Here is a 23,134-nt window from a genome sequence, read left to right as displayed (position 1 = left end):
TTGCCTCCCGCCTCCCACCGCCCCCCTCCAAACCTCCAATAGAAATTCACTTCCAGAGTAAGACTGTGTATAGACTGTGAAATCTTATGAATCTTGTTTGCAATCCATTTCAGTTTCTGGAAAATGAAATTCATGGTCGTTTTACTGAATATGGAGAGGAAGACTTTTTTTTAAGTGCAGTTATTTACCAGTCACACATTCCTTAAACTTAGGCAAATTTTGAAAAATATAAAATTAACTGCTAGAGCAAATTGTGGCCACAGTTTGATTTTAAATTTATGTAGTTTGTTGCTATGATACAGAAAAGTAAGATGAAAAAGGTTTTAATACAAGTTTCCTGAAATGGTAATAAACTTTAAGAACATTATATTAGCTGTTTCGGTCCATTGCAGCACAAGTATACAATTAATTGCTTTGTATGAAAGGCGTAAATGGATTGATATTGATTTAAAACCCAACATGCAAAGTGCTGTTCAAGGGCAATAATTTGTTTCTCTCCAAGCTTGGTTTCCGACTGAATTGTGCAATTCTGTCTGTGTCATGTTTAAAAGCTTCCCAGTATGGCGAAAAATCAAACTGAGCTATTTGTATATACTTTCACATGTCCAGATCAAGACCAGCTTGTCATTTAGCCCACAGCTCTCCAGTTGAAGTGGTAGACAGATGATTTTCTTTCTGAATATCACTCTTGATCTTATTTAAAGGTAAAAATAAGCCATTGTGATTAACCTTGTGATGCTTATTTATTCTTTATTGCAAAGTAAAAAAAATCTCTGTTCTGTGGATTCCCTTGACATTACAACTGAGGCTAAAGTTTTAGCACATTGGTGCATTCGTAGTGTTAGTGCCTGTGAAACAAAGGGCCCAGGTTCTGTTCCCACTTGTTCCAAAGGAACATCATAATATGTCTGACCAGATTGATTAAAAGTATTTATTTTTAGGCTGTAGCAATAAATTGATGAGGAAATATTTCAAATAGTGGCTTGCATTTATGCTGGTCTGAGGAGTGTAAATACAAACAGTCAACATGGATTTGCAAGTGGAACATTGTATTTGATGAACTTGTTGGAGGTTTTGAAGATGTTTTCAACAATATCTATAAAGGAGAGCTGGTTGATGCTTTGTAGTCATTGTCTGGCATTTGTCTGGCATATCCCAACCCAATCTAGTCCCACCTGCCAGCACCTGGCCCATATCCCTCCAAACCCTTCCTATTCATATACCCATCCAAATGCCTCTTAAATGTTGTAATTGTACAACCCCCACCACTCCCTCTGGCAGCTCATTCCATATAACGTACCACCCTCTGTGTGAAAATGTTGTCCCTTAGGTCTCTTTTATATCTTTCCCCTCTCACCCTAAACCTATGCCCTCTAGTTCTGGGCTCCCTGACCCCAGGGAAAAGACTTTGCCTATTTACCCTATCCATGGCCCTCATAATTTTGTAAACCTCTATATGGTCACCCCTCAGCCTCCGACACTCCAGGGAAAACAGCCCCAGCCTGTTCAGCCTCCCCCTATAGCTCAAATCCTCCAATCGTGGCAACATCTTTGTAGATCTTTTCTGAACCCTTTCAAGTTTCACAACATCTTTCCAATAAGAAGGGAGACCAGAATTGCTCGCAATATTCCAATAGTGGCCTAACCAATGTCCTGTACAGCTACAATATGACCTCCCAACTCCTGTACTCAATACTCTGGCCAATAAAAGAAGGCATACCCCTCCAATTTTGGTGTCATCTGAGATGACTGACCCTCCACAACCACAACCATCTTCCTTTGTGCCAGGCATGACTTTAACTAGCAGAGTGTTTTCTTCCTGATACCCCCATTGATTCCAGTTTAGCCAGGGCTCCTTGACGCCATAATTGGTCAAATGCAGCCTTGATGTCAAGGGCTGTCACACTTAACCCACCTCTGAAATTCAGCTCTTTTGTCCATGTTTGAACCAAGGCTATGATGAGATCAGGAGCTGAGTGACCCTGGCGAAACCCAAACTGGGTGTCATTGAGCAGGTTGTTGCTGAGCAGGTGCTACTTGAGAGCATTATTGATGACCACTTCCATCACTTGACTGATGGTGGAGAGTACACTGATTGGGCAGTAATTGGCTGGGTAGGTTTTTGATAAAGCCCCCGCTTAGCATAGGAAGTAATGTCTTGGCATGGATTACTGATTGGCTAACAGTCAGAAAACAGAATTTAGGAATAAGTGGATCATGCTTGCATTGACAGGTTGTGACTGGTAGGGTACGCAAGGATCAGTGCTTGGGCCCTGGCTGCTCACAAATATGTGTGAATGATTGGGAAGTGGGGACCAAATGTAATATTCCAATTTTTTGATTGATACAAAGCGGAGTGGGAATGTGTGTGGTGAGGATAGTGTACAGTGGCTTCATGAGGATTTGGACAGATTTAGTGAATGAGCAAGTAGAAAAATGTGAGATTATCCACTTTGGCAGGAGAGACAGATATGCAGAGTTTTTGTTTAGAATGATAGGAGATTGGAATGTGTAGGTGTGCAAAAGACACAAAGTGTCCTTTGTCAATAATCTCTGAAAACAAACATGCAGATGCAGTGAACTATTAGGAAGGCAAATAGAATGTTATCCTTTATTGTGCGAGGATTTGAGTAGAGGAGTAGTGAAGTTGTATTCAATTGCATAGGACCTTGTTTAGAATGCACCTGGAGTGCTGTTCTGCAGTTTTGGTCTTCTTATCTTAGGAAATATATTATTGTCATTTAAAAATAGGAAAATAGATATAAGGTGAACTTAAAAGGTAAAGATTACAAGCACAATGCAAAGACATTTAAAAAAAAGTGACCGTCATGAAACGTGCCAAGTATTTTCACAAAGGATACTAAATAAGTAGCCTGTAACAACACTGGAATGCTCAAGGTATAGCTGTCATCTCCTAATCAGTCAGTAGCAATACCAGAAACACCCGAAACCAACAAAAATGTTGCCCAGAGCCATTGATTTTCAGTCATATCATTGGAATATGTGCTTGCTTGCAAGACACCTTGACCATATGAAGCACTTCAAGGCAAATAATGCATGAACAAAGAAAGATCTGATGACATATCTCTCCATTTTACAAATTTTTCATGCTACTTTCCTCCTTTTTTTTAAGCATCCAGACTTTACAATCTTGTCGCTTTTTTTGACTATTGAATGTACTTATTCGGTTGTCTCTTTGTGTGCATATGTAATTTATTCTATCAGTGAGGCTTCTCCACAGGAATCAACATGCCACAGGGTTTGACTGGAATAGACCATATGTATAATCTCGGTGCTATGGAAACAGTATTGTCTGCAATCAGATTTTGCATGTTTTCAGTCACTGGAGGAAAGGCACTAATGAGATTCACAGACTTGTTCTGTGATGGTTGCAGCTAATTAAATTTATAAAATGATGAAATAAAAATAATTCTAAATTGAAAAGAATGCTCCAGGTGCACAGATGATATTGCTCCATTTACACTTCAGAGGTAAATTTATGAATTTTGTTTGAAATGAAACTCAAATTTTTATTCTGAACCTGCAAAAAAAATCTTCCTTTCAATTCCACAAGTTATGGGCATTTAAACAATGGAACAGAATGAATAAGTCTTTACTCAAAGTATTGCTGCTGAGGTTAACAAAACAGAATAGTCTCACAGTGAGAACAGAAGCAATACAAGACCACGAAAGCAGTTATTGGCAATAAATGCACATATTTAACATTTACAATAGGAAGTTAAATTCATCTTTGATCTGCTCTTTGTCTCTGAGTTCCAGTGTGATGTACACTACTCTCTATTTGTTCATATTTGGATCGCTGCCAGATAACATTCTATAGAGCAGAATAAGGAGATTGGGGTTGTTGCCAGATTCTGGGTTCTAATAGCACAAAATTGGCAATGATTAAGACTGGATTCTGGGAAAGCAGTGGGGGTATCTAGTATCAGTCAAGTGACAGACCAGACAACCGAACAACAGAATGAACTAAGACATTTATTTGATGAAGTATTTTATTTATGTACAGATTTCCTACAACTCAAAATAGGATCAGAGGTATGTGGTAAAAAGATTGGATCTATTCACTGTTAAGTCCAAATAATGGTCATGAAATTGAAGAGTGCATATCTTAAAGGGCATTTGACAGCATTGTATTGTGTTTGTGTAGATCTCATTTAGTTTAATATTTGAGACTTGCGTGCTGAAATGTGCAGTTGTGGTGTTGTGATGCAGATTTGATCATTTTTGTGATGTGACATAATATGCACAATAAATTTTCATAGAGCATTTACTTACATGAAGCTTCTCTTCACTTGGCATGAATTTAACTAATATCGTTGAGGAAAAAAATGTCTGTATTTTAAGAATTTTGTTCACTATCTATCTGAAGTTGAAATGTAAATTGGTCATTCCTCCTCAGTGTGGGAAAACAGTTGTCACATCACACCAGTGTAACACTGTTAAATTCTGTCGACAGTTTCTTGCACACAAAAGAATTGCAGTTGAATTTGTTGGCTCACGGATGTGAGAAATAGTTGTGCCCTTTCAGTTAGGTACTATGTGGACCAGATAAGTATGCAGGAAGTATAGATATGGATAAACTTTCCAAATGACTCGAGATTGAATTGTAAACTCTGGACACCTTAAATAATGAGGTTTTATAGAATCTGTTGAGGACTAGGAACAAAGGAACAGAAGTAGGCCATTCTGTCCATTGAGGTAAAAACAATGACTGCAGATGCTGAAAACCAAATACTTGATTAGTGGTGCTGGAAGAGTACAGCAGTTCAGGCAGCATCCAACGAGCAGCGAAATCGACGTTTCGGGCAAAAGCCCGGCTTTTGCCCGAAACGTCAATTTCGCTGCTCGTTGGATGCTGTCTGAACTGCTGTGCTCTTCCAGCACCACTAATCCAGCATTCTGTCCATTGATCCTGTTTCATTATTCAATTAGATCACAGCTGATCATCTATATCAATGCTACTTTCCTGTGCTAATTCCTTCTCCTTTTCAGTTGTTAATGTCCAAAAATCTGCCAGTTTCTCTCTTTAACTTATTCAATAATTGACCTTCCATGTGAGGTAATGAGTTTCAACTTCAGCAACCTCTTAGTGAAGAAATCCCTTTGCATTTCAGTCTTAACTTGAGGCAGAATATGGATCTTCAAGACATCCATCCATACATTTGTCCTTGGAAATTGCACAACAAGACAGGGTGTGTCTCCTTAAATTTCACAACATCTCCTCCTTTTCCATTCGACACTGATTTTGGAAGCCTGTTCAGAGGTATTTCCATTCTACTTCAAGAATATATTCCAGATTCCCCCTTTATACTTAGCTGCATGCAGGTATTTTGGCAGGGTTTAAAGAGTCAGTGTCAGAAAAATTTCCCACCTCAGGTTTTCGAATGAGTGCAATGGCTTAAATCCCTGAAATGAGGTATCACTGTTATGCTTAGTGAAAATGAGGAGCTCCAGCCATGGTCAGGTGAGATACTGTTGCCCAAATCACTTCTTCTCTTATGGCTTCCCTGCTGCCAACTTCATCAGCCACTTTCACGCTGGAGAGAATATCCTTAACCTCCCAGCGAAGACCTGTGCTGGCCCTCAGAGATCTCAGCAGTTTCAACAGAAGGGGGAGATAATGATGTAAAGTTAATATTACTGGACTAGTAAACATCCACAGAAAATTCCCTCCTTCACCATTCATATTCCCAACACACAAATGGTCATGCTGTTTGCCGAAGTTTGCATAATTCCACCAGTGGTTTCAGTTCTGAGAGTTCTGAAAGCCTAAGAAGCTAAACTAAGAATAATGACCTTCGCTGTATGGTAGTTCTTTGTTTCCTGTGAATAGTTACAAACGTTGTACTCTTTAATCTTAGGATATAATGGTCTTTGGCTCTTTCTAACAATGGCAACGTGGGATATATGCCTATCACCACCTTGATTGATCCATATGCCAACTATGAAAAAGTGCTAGTTGAGACTGTGGTGCTGAAAAAGCACAGCTGGTCAGGCAGCATCTGAGGAGCAGGAGAATTGACGTTTTGGGCATAGGCCCTTCATCAGGATTGTTGAAGGGCTTATGGCCGAAACATTGATTCTCCTGCTCCTCCGATGCTGCCTGACCAGCTGTACTCTTCAAGCACCACACTCTCGGTTCTAATCTCTAGCATCTGCAGGCCTCACTTTCTCCTAATTAAAAAGGTGCTAATATTTTTGAGTGGGTTAGTGGAGTGACAAAGCATGGATGTGACTTTCCACTGTGTAGAATGTTATTGAACCATACAAGTTAGATGGGCTGTTCTCAAATCATTAACGTATGCTGAGTTGGCCGATCTTGGTTACTGTCGCAATAGGGCATTATATTTCATCTCAGCATGCCTGAACTAATGAGAAGTACAAGTTACTCTTCCTAATCCTATCTAATGACTTCTTTTACAAATGAATGTTTTTTCTTATTAACTGAGGACACGATCAGACTCTGGTGCTCTCCTGTGCTCCAGCAGCCCACTATAACTCACTATTCGTGCTTACACATGAAGTGCAACTGACAAATCTATGAACAGCAGACACAAAGATCAGAAATAATTAAGCCAAATAGCCTACGAATGGTCACTAGCTCTCAGTGCAAATAAATGTGTTGCATATTACAACAGGAAACAGCAAATGATAGCTGTTTGGGTGAGGGATGAAAGGGAACATCTGGCAACAGAACCGGTCCCATGTTATTCACTGCCAAAAAAGAGAAAGGCTTAGATTAGGAAAGTGGGAAGGGTTCTGGATCAGAGAGTAAAATGTGGAATAATGGGTCTTGATGATTACTACTTGATAGGGGGTTGATCAACAATAAACCTCAGTGTCTGTTCTACTGTTTCCTATTTATTCTCAGTGTCATCTGCTTTCTTTTTTATGCTGGAACAGGGGAAATAGAGCAAACAATGCCAAGAAATACACTGGGGATGGTAGAGAAATATGCAATTTGGGCCTACCCAGCATGCCACCTAAGGCTGGCAGTACCTACACCTGCTGAGAGCAAGTAAAAATCAATTTTATTAAAGTCTGCACCTTTCTCCTCTGAGAAATCTACGGTTTTTCTTTTGATCAGTCAGAAAGTTACCAGGCAAAACAAGTACACCAAAAGGAAAACAAAATGAAAATGTTAGCAATTTGAAATGACAGATGATGATGGAAATAAACAGTAAACCAGTGAACATCTGTAACGAGAAGAAAGGTTCATATTTAAGCAACCATAAAAGTATTATGTCTGCCCAGCCTTTTCTGTTTGTTGTTTTTAAATTGGCAGAAAGTCAAAAGGTGAAGAAAAAGAAGCCTTAATTGCTGTCTCAGCATTCTTGTCCTCGGTGTGATAAAGTTTCAGGTGGTTACATACATTTTGTCTGCTTTTCGATGTTAACATACAGATTGCCAACATTCAGTATGTATTTGGCTTCTATTCTTGCGATGTACCCTATCAAAAATTCACATGTCATTCTCAAACTCATGAAAATGGAGAAATTATCTAAAATATTCAATAGATTTAACTTGGTAACCAAAGGGTTCTGCATTCTATATTGTTTGCTTTCACTTTTGTCTTTCATTTCCTTTTTGTATTTCTCAAACCATTAACATAGTGAATAAAACTGGGGTAATGTTTCACTGACAATGATGTCTTCTAGTTCCATTTACAAGCAAAAGTCCTTTCTGTACAATTGAACGTTTACATTGAGAGAGTAGTCCTGTTGTTAATGACAGTCTTTAACGTGAAAAATTTGGCAGTGACCTAAACTTTTGTTGGGTCCCAGCAGCTCCTGTTTGATCTCTGTCGTCTTCTTAAAATCATTGGAGACAAAAAAAAACTACAGATGCTGGAATCCAAAGTCGACAGGCGGGAGGCTGGAGGAACACAGCAAGCCAGGCAGTATAAGGAGATGGAGAAATCTGATGTTTCGGGTGTAACCCTTTTTCAGGATGTGGATGGGGGTGGTTGCAGAGAAAGGAGGTGGGGAACTGTTATGGGTGGGGAGAGATGCGGAATGGTGAGGTAGTGATAGATGAACACCCTGTCTTTATTATGTTTGGATGGGGCAGAGTTTAGAGCAGTGGAGGACGGAATGGAGAAGGTGCAGTGGAGGGCTGTTTGGATGACAGAGGGGGGAAAGGCATGTTGTTTAAATGGAGAGATCAAGGAAGGGGAGGGAAGTATCCAAGATAGACCAAGTGAATTTAAGGGCAGGGTGGAAATTGTTGGCAAAGTCGATGAACTGCTCCAGTTCAGCCTGGGTCCAGGCTGCAGCACCGATGCAGTCATCAATGTAACGACGGAAGAGTTGAGGAACAGTATCTGTGTATGTACTGAAGACATGGCCGACAAAGAGGCAGACTTGGCTGGGGCGACAGTTTATAGATTGACATTTCCTACAAACTCACAGACTCCCATAACTACCTGGACTACACCTCTTCTACCCCATATCTTGCATAATCTCCATCCCATTTTCTCAATTTCTCCGTCTCCATTGCAATGCTCCAATGAGGAGACGTTCCATTTCCAAGCTTCCCAGATATCCACCTATTTTAAACAAAGTGTTTCTCCCCCCTCTGTCATCCAGTCAGCCCTCCACCAAACCTTCTTCATTCCCCATTCCACTACTCTAAACCCTGCACCGTCCAAACATAATAAAGACAGGGTCCCCCTTGTCCTCACTTTCCACCCCACCAGTTTATGAATCCAACATATCATCTTCAAACACGTCCACCAACTCCAGCTAGACCCCACCAACAAGAACATCTTCAGCTCCTCAAACCTCTCTGCCTTCCACAATGACTATTCCCTTTGCCACTCTTTGGTTCATGCCACCTCCCCCACCCCCAACACGTTTAGGTACCTTCCCCAACAACTGTAAAAGACGCAAAACTTGCTGGCATACCACCTCCCTCACTTCCAACCAGGGCCCCAAACAGTCCTTCCAGATGAGACAGATGTTCACCTGCTTCTCCTCCAACCTAGTTTACTGTATCTAATGCTCCCGGTGTGGTCATCTCTACATGGTTGAGACCAAATGTAAACTAAGGACACATTACGCAGAGCATCTCAGCTGGGCCCATAAGGGCAAGCCTGACCTCCCGGTCACCGCCCATTTCAATTCCCCCTTCCCACTCCCTCTCCAACATGTCCATCCTCAGTCTCCTCCACCTCCACAGTGAATTGGACTGCAAATTGGAGGAACAACATCTCACCCTTCACTTGGGCAGCCTACAGCCCGGAGGACTCAACATTAAGTTCTCCAATTTCAAATAACCATCCCAACTATTCTACAACTCCCTTTCTGGCCCTGTTTCCTCCCCACATTCCCTCCAAGCGATCCCTCCTTCCAGCTACCAACCGGATTCGTACCTCCTATCGACCTGCCAGGTTGTACCTACCACCTGTATTCACCAATCACCACCACATCACTCCGCCGCTCTCCCCACCTATAACCCTTGCCTCACTCTCTTTATCTGCAACTCTCCCTATCCCCACCTCATTTTTCTGAAGAAGGGTTATACCCAAAACATCGGACTTCTCCACCTCCTGATGCTGCCTGGCTTGCTGTGTTCTCCCAGCCTCCTGCTTGTCTACATCTTCGAAAATCTGCATTTACGGTGATTGTCAGTCGTCAATATCTGAATACCAATCACTTGTGACTTGAATATAAACATCAAAGAACATTAAGACAGAACAATGAATAACAATGGTCATTCAATCAAAAGAGAACTATCAACCTGATATTTTCCTCATCACACAAACACATAAATCAGCATGGATTTATGAAGGGGAAATCATGCTTGACTAATCTTCTGGAATTTTTTGAGGATGTAACTCTGAAGATGGACAAGGGAGATCCAGTAGATGTAGTGTACCTGGACTTTCAGAAAGCTTTTGATAAAGTTCCACATTGGAGGTTAGTGAGCAAAATTAAGGCGCATAGTATTGGGGGCAAAGTGCTAACTTGGATTGAAAGTTGGTTGGCTGACAGGAAACAAAGAGTAGTGATAAACGGCTCCATTTCGGAATGGCAGGCAGTGACCAGTGGGGTACCGCAAGGATCAGTAGTGGGACCACAGCTTTTTACAATATATATTAATGATATAAAAGATGGTATTAGTAATAACATTAGCAAATTTGCTGATGATACTAAGCTGGTGGCAGGGTGAAATGTGAGGAGGATGTTAGGAGATTACAGGGTGACCTGGACAGGTTAGGTGAGTGGTCAGATGCAGTTTAATGTGGATAAATGTATGGGTATCCACTTTGGTGGCAAGAACAGGAAGGCAGATTACTACCTAAATGGAATCAATTTAGGTAAAGGGGCAGTACAAAGAGATCTGGGTGTTCTTGTACACCAGTCAATGAAGGTAAGCATGTAGGTACAGCAGTTAGTGAAGAAGGCTAATAGCATGCTGGCCTTCATAACAAGAGGGATTGAGTATAGAAGCAAAGAGGTTCTTCTGCAGCTATACAGGGCCCTGGTGAGACCACACCTGGAGTATTGTGTGCAGTTCTGGTCTCCAAATTTGAGGAAAGACATTCTGGCTATTGAGGGAGTGCAGCGTAGGTTCACGAGGTCAATTCCTGGAATGGTGGGACTACCTTACGCTGAAAGACTGGAGCGACTGGACTTGTATACCCTTGAGTTTAGAAGACTGAGAGGGGATCTGTTTAAGACATGTAAGATTATTAAAGGATTGGACTCTTTGGAGGCAGGAAACATGTTTCTGCTGATGGGTGAGTGCCGAACCAGAGGACACAGCTTAAGAATACGGGGTAGATCATTTAGGACAGAGATGAGGAGAAACTTCTTCTTCCAGAGAGTGGTGGCTGTGTGGAATGCTCTGCCCCAGAGGGCAGTGGAGGCCCAGTCTCTGGATTCATTTAAGAAAGAGTTGGATAGAAATCTCAAAGATTGTGGAATCAAGGGTTATGGAGATAAGGCAGGAACAGGATACTGAATAAGGATGATCAGCCATGATCATATTGAATGGTGGTGCAGGCTCGAAGGGCAGAATGGCCTACTCCTGCACTATTGTCAATTGTCTAAGTGTACAGCTGCTCATGCCAAACCAATGTTGATAGATACTAGTCAGGAATATAAAGGCAGGTTAATTCTCCCCTCCCTTTAAATCAAAAGTGTCAAGCAATCAGCATGGTCTTTTAATTCAGTACGAGTTGGTTTTCCCCTTGAATTGGTATTCTTGTGAAATGTCCTGATCAATGTCATATGCAAACCTTCAGCAATGTTTGCCTTTTTTTCAGCAATACTCAGATTTTTTTTAGTTCAAAACGACTGTTTAGATGAAATATTAATCAAAGTCCTTTTTCAGGTGGGTATAAAAGACTATGCTACCATTTGTTAATGAGTAGGAAAGTTCCCATGGTGGTCTGACCAACACTTATTTGTAAAGCAAAACTGATTTAACTGGTTTGCTATTCATAGCATCCATTGTCTACAAATTTTCTGCCTTGTTTGCTTACAGTATCGGCACTTCAGAAGTACTTTTAAGTTATAAAACACTTTGCCATGTTCTGAGGATAGGAAAGATGCCAAGAATTGCAAAACGTTTCTCTTATTGATGTTGATTTGTGGCTCAGAATTGTTCCCTTCTTTAAATATTCAGTTGGTTGCTTGTCTGAATCCACACCTGTAAAATATCTCTAATAGTAGGAGGTTGAGGAGTGACCTTCCAGCGATTTATAAAATCGTGACAGGTATAGATGAGGCGAATAGCAAAGGTCTTTTCCCTAGAGTAGGGGAGTCCAAAACTAGGTGGCAGAGGTTTAAGGTGAGAGTAGAAAGATTTAAAAGGGAACTGAGGGGTAGCTGTTGCACACAGAGGGCAGTTCGTATGTGGAATGAACTACCAAAGGAAGTTAAAGAAATTTGAACAGGTACATGAATAGGAAGAGTTTAGAGGGGCATAAGCCAACTGCAGGCAAATGGCACTAATTTAGTTTGAGAGATTTGGTCAGCATAGACGATTGGGAATGTAAGGGACTGTTTCCGTGCTGTATGACTCTTTGACTCCATTTAGTAACTCTTGTGTGACACCAGAGAATGCCCCACAAATTTTGTTCATAGCCTCCATCAGCATCCCAAGCATGCATTGCCTTGGTTTTCCCGATGGCTCTGAGGCACAACATGTGCTTTGTTCATTTACCGTGTATCAGCTGTAGTTTTTCAGTTAGTATTTACATATCAGAATGAGTCATTGTACCATTAAGATTACATCACTCCAAGGTAAATAAAGAAAGGCACAAGTGGAAATTGGGAAATGATGATTGTTGGCATGTGATAGCTTGTTTACTGGAATGGGCAATACTAAGGAGACAGCTTAGAAGGTTAATTAATATTTTTGAGGGAAATGAATGGTAGTTGACTACTTTTCTTGTGGTTTGATTCATTAAGCTGAAATGTTGAGGTTAAAAGTAGAGTGTGGTGTTAACTGGAAAAATGGGAGTCAAAAACAGCAGCTCTCATATTTTGTTAATTTTCCACTCAGGTGCAATCTTTGCGATACCCATGCTAATTATCATATGCCCTCCAGTGTTTTGTCTCTGTGTTTATTGTATAGTAAGGGAAAGTGAGAACTGCAGATGCTGGAGATCAGAGTAGTGGCAAGAGCTTGGCTGTGCTCCAGCTTGGTTATGCGTTTTCTTATTGCACGCGAGGAGAACTATGGTGGACAATGTAATCCACTTGCCTTCAAGGTTTTTGCATTACCACAGTATAAATATTTGCTAAAACATTAAGGTCTACAAACCATTATTGACAGTATAAATGCAACGCAAGCAAAATAAACTTACTATCACATCCAATCTGTCTACTTTGCAAAGTTTGGAAATGCAGGAAGGATCAGATAACTAATAAACCATGATGGTGAACTGAGAGCTTAAGGTTAATACAGTTGTTAATAGAGAGAGGAGTGGCCGGAGCCTACTACAATTTAATTTCTTAATCATGAATTTGAGCTACCGTTCCACAATGATAATTGATCATTCACCCAAACCATCTATATAGATCACTAATATACTATCTGGGTTTATTAATTTGCTTATGATATTAAGGGTATACTTTAATATTAACTTATGATGTCACAGTTTGTTTTACTGGACTAGGAATGGTTGAAAACAATAAAGCAGGCTAGTGAGCAAATCTGTACATAAATCATATCTATTATTTTCATAGGGTTAACCACCTGCTTTCATATTGTTCCTCAAAACCACATTATTTGGGGATTAAGGAAATGGGAGTTCAATTAATACAATTTGTTTAGCTGTTTAGCCATTTTCCTCCAGGAGGTAAGGTATAGTAAACAATCTGCAACTGAATCTGAATGTGCTGTTTTGCCAAAATTCCCTAGACTTTGTTTGGGAAAAGTTTCAAAGCAAAATGATATTTGCAAGGTACTAAGACATTGTCACCCACTCCACAGGACCGTGGGGCAGAAAACAAACATAACAATGAGAATGTCAGACCAGTTGGTCATGCAAATGAAAATCTTCTTAAATTAATAGGGCTGTGCAATCTATAAATTCAGGAACTAGCTCAAACCAAATGAAGTACAGTATTATTACCAACTGCATTGATTCTTTCCAAGAGCATAGCACTTTTTCCATTTTCGGAATTCAATTTTCAAAAGATTTTTGGGGAATCATTCCTTTTCAACTAAAATTCAACTTCTCCCTTTCTTGGTTTTCTACTCTACGATCCCTCTTCCATTGCCTTCTACTTCCTACTTTCCTCAGTTTCACTCCTACCTAATTTAGTATTGGAGTCATAGAAATATACCACTCATCCATGCCGACCAGATACCCCAACCTAATCTAGTTCCATTTGCCAGCACTTGGCCCACATCCCCTCTAAACCTTTCTTATTCATATACCCATCCAGATGCCTTTTAAATGTTGCAATTGTACCAGCCTCCACCACTTCCTCTGGCAGCCCATTCCACACAAGCACCACCATCTGCATGAAAAAGTTGCCCCTTAGGTCTCTTTTATATCTTTCCCCTCTCACCCTAAACATACGCCGTCTAGTTCTGGACTCCCCCACCCCAGGGAAAAGACTGTATCTATTTATCCTATCCATTCCCCTCATGATTTTATAAACATCTCTAAGGTCACCCCTCAGCCTCCAATACTCCAGACAATATTAATGTCCTTAGGAGGACATCTGAAGGAAATCTGCTATCTTCACTTGGTGTGGTCGACATGTGACTGCAGACCCACAGCAATGTAGTTGACTCTTAACTGCCCTCTGGGCAATTAGGGATGGGCAATAAATGCTGGCATAACCAGCAATGTCCTTATGTTGTGAATGAAGAAAAAATGTTAGTAAATACACAATATGGGAAGGGGAAAAGTGCGAACACCAACCTTGTGGGAAGCATGACACCCAGAATCACTTGAGCATGATCATCAGGCTTAAATTCTAAACATAATGTTCAAAAATTAAAGGAGTGAAACAAAATCTCACTAGATGACCTGGTTAATCAGGGCAGCGCAATTCAACACTTCAACTGCATCCTGCATTTATATAGCACCTTTAACGGAATAAGACATCCCACAGCCAAATCTTGCAAAGTTCTTTGAGGTACATCTCCTGTGGGTTTTGACACTGCTGGCATATGGTTCCGTAGGTGTTGATTATGGCCTAGTACTTCATCCAAACTGCTATTCTTCTTCTCTGAGAAGAAACAGTGATATCTGGTAGGCCATTCAGCGTCCATGAGGTTAATGCAGTGGAGGTTAAAAGTGTTCTTGACTGGTACTTATAAGGTGTAATGTTCTTCTCCCTGGAGGTGGAAGGAACAGGAAATAATGGGTAAGTTAGCCCTGGGGAGAAACTCACTCACTGCCTTCTCACCACCTTACTAACTAAATTCTGAATGAAGAGGTCTAAGTGCAACCTCCTCAACCCACCACTAAGATGACCCTTAAAAGACCATAAGACCATAAGTTATAGGAACAGAATTAGGCCATTCTGTCATGGCTGATATGTTTCTCAACCCCAGTCTTCAGCCTTGTCACCATAACCCTTGACCCCCTTACTAATCAAGAATCCAACTCACCAGCCCCAATTATGTCTCTTTGGCAGTGTGTATATTCCTGATGGGAGAACAGGGTGGTTTGGAGACAAGGCGATGGTTAGTGGCCTCGTCTCCACAACACCCCCAATCCCATCTCCTACAATCCCTACCCTTTCAGAAGAGTACCAAAAATACTTACCTCCATGCTGCTGGATCTCCTGAGGAATAGCTCTCGACTTATGGACAACTGATTGGCTGACAGCTTCTAGCAACCCTGAGCACCAGGTTCAAAACCTGAGATTTGTCAAGTAGCTCACCTTTGTTCTAATCAGCTACTAATCAGCTGATTGGCGGGTGATTGAATACAGTTCTCAGTGGTGGGGGTGGAATGTTCGTCACCACCTAACATACTCTTCCCCACGCAAACAAAAAACTGGAAAATTTCCATACTTGGGTTAGCTTAAATGTAAGGGATATGAGGTTACTTGATTGACATTTTCCCGGGTTGAATACTGTAGAAGTGAATTGCTGAACACATTTCATTGTCCCAGCTGCAATCAAAAACACAGCCTAGATTGAAAGATGTCTTCGACTGTTTGACTCCATCCTATGTTGACAGTATTGGCAGAGCTACTGGAGGAAATGAAACATAAATTTTGCATCTAATTATTAAAATTAACTTTTAAAATATGACTTGTACATGAATTGAATATATTGTTTGGCTATGAACAAGAAGTTTGCTGGATTTTGCAATAATGCATTCACATTAGGGGTGGGGCAGTGTCTCAGTGGTTAGCACTGCTGCCTCACAGTAACAGGGACCTGGGTTCAATTCCAGCCTTGGGCAACTGCCTGTGTGAAATTTGCACATTCTTCCCATGTCTGCGCAGATTTCCTCTGGGTGCTCTGGTTTCTTCCCATAATACAAAGATACAAAGATGTGCAGGTTAGGTGAACTGGCTGTACTAAATTGTCTGATGAGGTTTTCGCCTGTAACGAGATTCTCCTGCTCCTCGGACACTGCCTGACTTGCTGTGCTTTTCCAGCACCACACTCTCAACTCTAATCTCCAACATCTGCAGTCCTCATTTTCGCCTGTGTAAAATTGCCCATCGTGTTCAGGGATGTGTAGGTTAGGTGCATTAGTGTAAATGTAGAGTAATAGAGTAGGGGAATGGGTCTGAGTGGGATACTCTTTGGAGGGTGGTTGTGGACTTGTTGGGCCGAAGGGCCTGTTTCCACACTGTAGGGATTCTGTGAAAAACATGGTGAAGCATCACATGCAAATAGTATCTATTAGCAATTCAGGTGTGGAAGTCACCAGAGGATTTTCCAACCATCTACTTTTGCCGTGTTTAAGATTCTGTAAATCACTTGATCCTTTACTTGGTTTCTTGACACATTGGCAGAAAGTAGTTTGAATGGAACAAATTAAGAGGATTTATTAAGCTATACATTAGAGCAATACTTATCAACCAGGCAATAGTTTATGAGACACACACAGCTTTTACTTTACAAAGCAATTGAGACACACGTTGATGCTGGTTCTGGTTGAAATTCCTGCCTTTGCTTTTTTTTCTTCTCTCTTATTTTACCTTTATACCCCCACCAACCCAATTTATATTTAATGGTAGTGATTTTAGTTGCATCAATTCTATCCTGTGGATCTCCTTTCGCAAACTGCTCGACTTCTCTCCTCACTTTTAAAGACTTTGTCAAAGCTATATTTTCCACCAAGCTATGTTGCTTTTGCTAAACTCTTAAGGCTTGACACAAATTCCTTCTCTCACCTGTGAATTACCTTGCAATATCTATTTCACGTTAAAAGCATTATGGAAATGTAAGCGGTGTCTGTTGTATTCTTATGTGGTGCATAAAGTTGGAGACTTTACATGTAAATGTCTGTCCTGCTGCACTTTTAACAGTAGCAATAATGCTTTATTGCATTATCTGTGTTATTTAGATTGGAGTACCTGAACTTTGCACATGCATGCTGCATCTATGGGTTAGCGTGGTTAACTTTTTTTTCCTCTACTGGGTCAGCTATGTGGCATTGCATTTGGAAGGCTGTGCAATCTTTTTGCTAGGCTTTGTTGCTCGATTCTAACCCTCAGCAGTTCCTGCCAACCTATCACCCCTATTCTCACTGATCTGTATTGGCTTCTGGTCCTGGAACACCTGATAGAATCATGGAATAGTTCCAGCATAATCAAACCCTTATGCCTGCTCTGGCTGCCTGTAACATTTTAGCCGGACTGGCTCTCTTCTCTTTTCTCTCTACCCCTGCACTCTTTTTCTTTTTAAATAATGAGCCAATACCCCTTTTAAACCTTCATTTTCATTCTGCCAAGGCCTTGCTTATCTCTATCTCTGTAACCATTTCTAGCCAAAAACTGTCAGATCTTTAAGCATGCGGGCAGGAGGCTGGAAGAACACATCAAGCCAGGCAGCATTAGGAGGTGGGGAAGTCAACGTTTCTTCAGGACTTTTAGCATCCCAATCTTTAAGCACTCCAATTTTCACTGCTTCGTTGTCAACAGCTATACTTTCAGCTGCCCACAGATCCTTAGCTCTGGAGGTTTCTCTCTCAACTTCACTATTTTTAAATACACCCCTTAATCTACTTTCTTATGTATATGTTAATATCTCCTTCTGAGGCTCCATGTCAAATTTTGTTTGAAAACACTCAGGTGAAAGGCCTTGTGGCCCTTCACCATTAAAGGAGCTAATTAAGTGTGACTTTTTAATATTTATGCTGTGCTTTGAATGTTGATGTTTAGAGTTTTGTCCATATGTACTAGTTTTATTGTGATGACCATCTCAGTGCTTTTCAGGTTGATAACACGTCTGTGCATACATATGTTGTAACTGTGGTCATGATGTCTCTGTGCTTTAAATCACAGTGCCTGGGGCTTTGCACACAGATGCAATGTCTGTTGCATGCTGACTATAGTAACTGACGTTCTGAATACAAGTGTTATGTCTGTGCTATTGGCCTAGCTGTGCAGAATCACAATTATGCTATTGCAGAAAGAAACCATTCAATCTGTTATCCTTATACTGGATCCCTGGGCCTTTTATCTATGTGCTAATCTCTGACTTTTTCCCTATACCTCTGCATATTGCAACATAGTGCGTGAGGAGCTTTTGAGAAGGATCAAGTGGTGTACTGTCTAATAGTTATAATAATGGCTAATAATAATGAGTAATGACATATAGATACTGGAAGTATGAAAAAGAACAGAAAATACTGGAAATACTCAGCAGGTCAAACAACATTTGTCAGGGAAAAAGTTAAAAAATCCTATCAATGTGCTTTTGCCAGACCTCAAGTCATAATGTTGAAGAATTTTTAGACTTCCTTATGGATGGTAGTGAAATTTCAATGAAATTAGCAGAAGGGTGATTCATTGATTATGGAGATACTGGAGGTTCAAAATTCCAATGAATTGAGCAGAGAGAAGTGATGCTGAGTGAATAAATGAATTAAGCTGAAGGGAGGTCATTGAGATTGAGGAGATTCTGAATGTTTTATTGCATTGAGCTGACAGGAGGGACGCTGACTCTGGGGAGACACTAGGTATTTCAGCACATCGAGTAGAAGGAAATGGATGCCGAGTTTGGAGAGACACTGGGTGTTTCAATGCATTGAGCGGAGAAAAGGAAGCTGAGTTTGAGGAGACACTGGGTGTGTCGGTACATTGAGCAGGGGGAAAGGGTTGCTGAGTTTGAGGAGATACTGGGTTTGTCTGTGCGTTGGGGAGCCTCTGGTTTTGCCAGTGCATTGAGCAGACAGGAGGAACGCTGAGTTTGAGGAGTCCCTGGGTGTGTCAGTGCACTGAGTAGAGACAAAGGGACGCTGAGTTTGAGAAGACACTGGGTGTATCAATGCATTGAGCAGAGAGGAGGGACACAGAGTCTAATGATCTGGGTGTATCAGGACACCCAACACAGCCTCCCACCTGAGGACACGCGCTGCCTTTGCTCTCCCGGGAGGGGAGTGGGATGGGCGTGCCCCCCCTCCCCTGCGCGCCGGGCCCCGCGTCACTTCCGGTGCCTGTACCACAGTGTGTGCACGCGCGGGCGCTATGGCGGGCTCGCGGCTCGGCGGCCTGGGAATCTTCAGTGTAACGGACGCGCACGAGGCGGCGGAACCCCCCTTGGGCGACGGACGGCGCCGGCAGGTGAGGGTCCGGGCCCGGGCGGGGCGGTCAGTCAGGGTAAAGCGTACAACAACAACCTCGCTCACCCTCCCCTCCCCTCCCCTCCCCTCCCCTCCCACCCCACGGGCCGTCTCAGTGAGTGAGTGAACGGGGCGTTCCGGGCTCCTCACCGTCAACCCGCTCCTACTCCCGGGGAGCGGCCTCTTATTTTATATTCCTTTATGCTAGGTTAGAGGAGGGGGGGAATCCCTTCCATCACCCCCCCCCCTTTTAGGCGGAACTTTGACATGTTCGTATCGGCGGCTCCGGATCAACGGCGCCGGCCATCAATCCTTTTAACCAACCCCTTAAAAATCGGTGCTCCCTCTGTCCTGAGGAGTGAGTGTTGGGGGAACCCGGACCCTGTTCCTCGACTCCACTGAAGCCGCCCTCCCTGTCCATCATTCCCCCCCCCCCCAAAAAAAACATCATCTCGGTTTACCCCAATCCTCCCCCCTCTCCCCCCCCCCCCCCCCCCATAAATAAAGCCGTGCTCTGGAGTTGTCCCTCATCCATACACTATCTCTTCCCCCCCCCCCCCAAACAACCCGCTTTAAATGGCACCAGGTTCAGAGACGGCGGCGTGGATCCGTGAAAAGTATGGAGGGGAGGAGAGGGGGGGGAAGAAATGCTGTCTTGTCAAGCTCCCACATTGCACGCCTCTTTCCCTCTTTGTAGTCGTCAGTTAGTTTCATGTCCCAGTTCCGTGGCCAAAGTCCGCCGCCCCCCACCCCACCTTATCTCTGCATCGCCCCTGTTGCTCAAGTGAAGTTGCGAATGTAATTGCAAGAGCATCCCATAAGGTTCGGGGTGTTAACATTTCGGATTTCACACCGCCGACAGCTTTGATTTCACCGCTGTTCCAACCTAAAAATCTGGTGGTATTTCGTTGCTGTGTAAATCTTGACTTCTAAAAAAGCCAAGTTTTAAGTTGGATGGAAATAAGTTTTGCGTCTGCAGAAGGCATGGTTGCCACTTAACTATAAGGCACTGAGTTGAACACGTAACCGGATCCATTGCCAACTTTTTAAGCTTCATAGTTTTCCACTCTTTGTAGTTTAGGGTGTACACCATGAAAGGGTGGTACTAATGTGGAAGTTTGTAGGAAATTCAGTACTATAGAAAAGTCCTTCAGCATTTGTTATACTTTCCTGTGAACAATGCAGTACAGTGTGCAGTGGTCTGAAGTCATGGTCCAAACATTCTTGCTCTGATGATAATGAATCAGTAGGAGTTTTTTGGAATTTTTAGTGGTTGCATGTTTCAGTAACACATTGGTTTTGGTTAGGATTTTAGATGCGTCCAAACTTGATCATTACAGCAGATTAACCTCATCATCCCAGACTTCTGTATGCAGTTTCACTTAAAGCCCTCTGACTCTACGAAACAATTTTAATATTGAAGCAACTGTGTGATAAGTGTACCACTAACTGGTTGTATATTCAGCAGCATTTTCTCTGTTCACCAGTCAGCAAAACATATTTTAAAGAACTTCCTGTGGCCAAGATGACAGGAAGAGCATCAGAGGTTTGGGGTGGATGTGGTGAATCAGTAGATCTGAGCAGCAAATAAATGCCATAGTTGCAAACACAGATTAATTTAATCTTTGTTTCATGGTAGGGATGAATCCTGCACTCTGTTCAAAGTGGATCATGTAAATGATGGATGAAGTTTTCACTGAAACAACAGATTGTTTAGTCATTTAATACAACTAAATGCCATAGTTAACATTGTGACTGAGTAATTTAAAGAAACCTAGCTATGCCAGTGTATATAAGCTTCAGCTTTGACAGTCATATCAATGGAACCTGATTCTCAAGAGTTTTCAGTAACAAAGAATGTGTTTGTGGTATCTGTGATTGTCTGCTTTGCAAAAATGGTTATGATGGTCTGAATCATTTGCTACATGATTGTAATCAGGAGGTGCTTGGATGATGAGACATTCTGTATAAATGCAAGACTGTCTTAGGCAAATTTTTGGCTGTCATAGTTGTTCTGTGAAAGGCAAAGCTTTTAAAATACAAGTGTGCATTCTCTGTTTATTCAATACCTCATTAAAACAGCCTGCAAACCTACCACTTTGAGCAGCAGCCCAACCAGTTGTCATCAACCAGCACCACCTCCACTTAGCTGAACCTGTTCTCTCCCTGAATCTTTTCATTACCAACTCTTCCTCCAGGTTAAAACTTTTTTTTTCTAGGGATCCACATGGTTACAGCTAAACCTGTCTTTATTTTATAGAGTATGTTAAAATATTGTAATTGCATCTATTTTTCAGGCACTTACGTTGCATTGACTGAATGCTTGATTCAAGTTCCATCCATCTCTCCTCCCTTTCTTATCTATTCAGTTGAGTGAGAGAATAACCTGCTATAGCTTCTGTTTTCATATCTGCACCATTGCCTTTTGAGTGGCCAAGGATTTAGTCTTGCCTCCTTCTATTCCTTATCTACATGCTGTCATAGAGATGTATAGCATGGAAATTGACTGTTTGGTCCATCAAGTCCATGCTGACCAGATATCCCATCTAATGTAATCCCATTTACCAGCACTTGGGCCTATATTCCCTCTAAACCATTCCTTGTCCTCAGTGACTCCATCCAAAAATGTTATCAGGTTCCATATTTACACTGTTGCCATTTGGTGTTATCTCATGATCACCTCTCCCAAACCCTCTGATTCATCCCAATGCTTGCAATACTGGATGAGCAGAAATTTCCTCTAATGTATAATTGGGAAAATAAAAGCTATTGCCTTCACTCCCTACTAAAATGTGGTTGCGTCATCAGTCATCCTGGTAACTGTGAGGCAGAAGCACACTATTCACAAGTTTGTTCTTTTTTGCGGCATATAGGTAAGGCCAGCATTTGTTTCCAATCCATGAGGTGTGGTAAGCCGTTTCAGGGGATAGTTAAGAGTTAACTGTATTACTGTGAATATGGAGACAGGTGGAAGCTATACCTAGTAAGGAAGACTGATTTCCTCCTCAAAAGACTTTATTGAAATAAACAATTTTTTGTGATAATCCATGATAATTACTTGATTGATTTTTGAATTCCACCAGCTGCTGAGGTGAGATTTGAATGTATTAGCATGGATTTTTGGGTTACTAGTCCAGCAGCATTACCATTGCTACACTGCCATCCCAATTTCCAGATGCCATTTCTCTGCTTCTTCCTGTACCTATGCTAATAATGCAATACTCTCATTTACATTTGATATGGTGATCTATGCAAAGGTTACTGTAGAAAATGAAAATTCATGGTGTCATTAGCATGGATAGCAGCTTGGCTGGTTAACAGGAAATACGCATAAGTGTGCCATTTTCTGCATGGCAAGATGTAATGAGTGGTGTGCCACAGGGATCAGTGCTGGTGTCTCATGTTCCTTCAATATATATAAATTGGACAGAGGGGCTGAAGCTATCACAGTTAAATTTGCTAATGGTGCACAAACAGGTAGAAATGTAACTTATGAAGAGAAATCGAGGCTGCGGAGTCATAGGAATAATTTAAGTGAGTGGGCAAAGATCTGGCAAATGTGGAAAAATGTAGTTGTCAGTTTTGGCAGGAAACTGAGTTAATGATCTAAATGGTGAGAGATTACTAAAGGATCTGGGCATCTTAAAGTATGAATTGCAAAAGGTTGGTACACAAGTAATTAGGAATGCTGATATAATGTTATTGTTTATTGCCTGGGAATTAAGTACAAAAGTAGGATGGTTATGTTTCATTCATATAGGGCATTGAAGAAACCCCATCTCCTTATTTAAGGAAGGATATAAGGAAACGTTAATAGACTGCCTGGAATGGATGTGTTGCTTAATAAGGAAAGATTGGACATGCTCGGTTTAATTCTGTTGGCGA

General features: G+C 41.6%; 1 protein-coding gene across 5 annotated transcripts in view; it reads left to right on the top strand.

Moving 5' to 3' along the window:
- The window catches only part of LOC140462943 (disks large-associated protein 4-like), a 572,009-nt gene that overhangs the window by 506,946 nt on the left and 41,929 nt on the right, over positions 1-23,134 (top strand). For 2 of the 5 annotated variants that reach the window (XM_072556466.1, XM_072556465.1), the window contains exon 1: positions 18,974-19,250. The exons of the other annotated variants lie outside the window; for them this stretch is intronic. In XM_072556466.1, the coding sequence (XP_072412567.1) occupies positions 18,989-19,250 (262 nt within the window). In that variant the 5' untranslated portion in view covers positions 18,974-18,988. Of the gene's footprint in view, positions 1-18,973; positions 19,251-23,134 lie in introns of those variants that run through there. 5 annotated transcript variants of the gene reach the window in all.

Source organism: Chiloscyllium punctatum, chromosome 37 (assembly GCF_047496795.1).
Source record: "Chiloscyllium punctatum isolate Juve2018m chromosome 37, sChiPun1.3, whole genome shotgun sequence".
NCBI classification, from domain to species: domain Eukaryota; kingdom Metazoa; phylum Chordata; class Chondrichthyes; order Orectolobiformes; family Hemiscylliidae; genus Chiloscyllium; species Chiloscyllium punctatum.
Note: the sequence above shows the minus strand (reverse complement) of the source record. Positions and strands in the feature narration are given on the sequence as shown.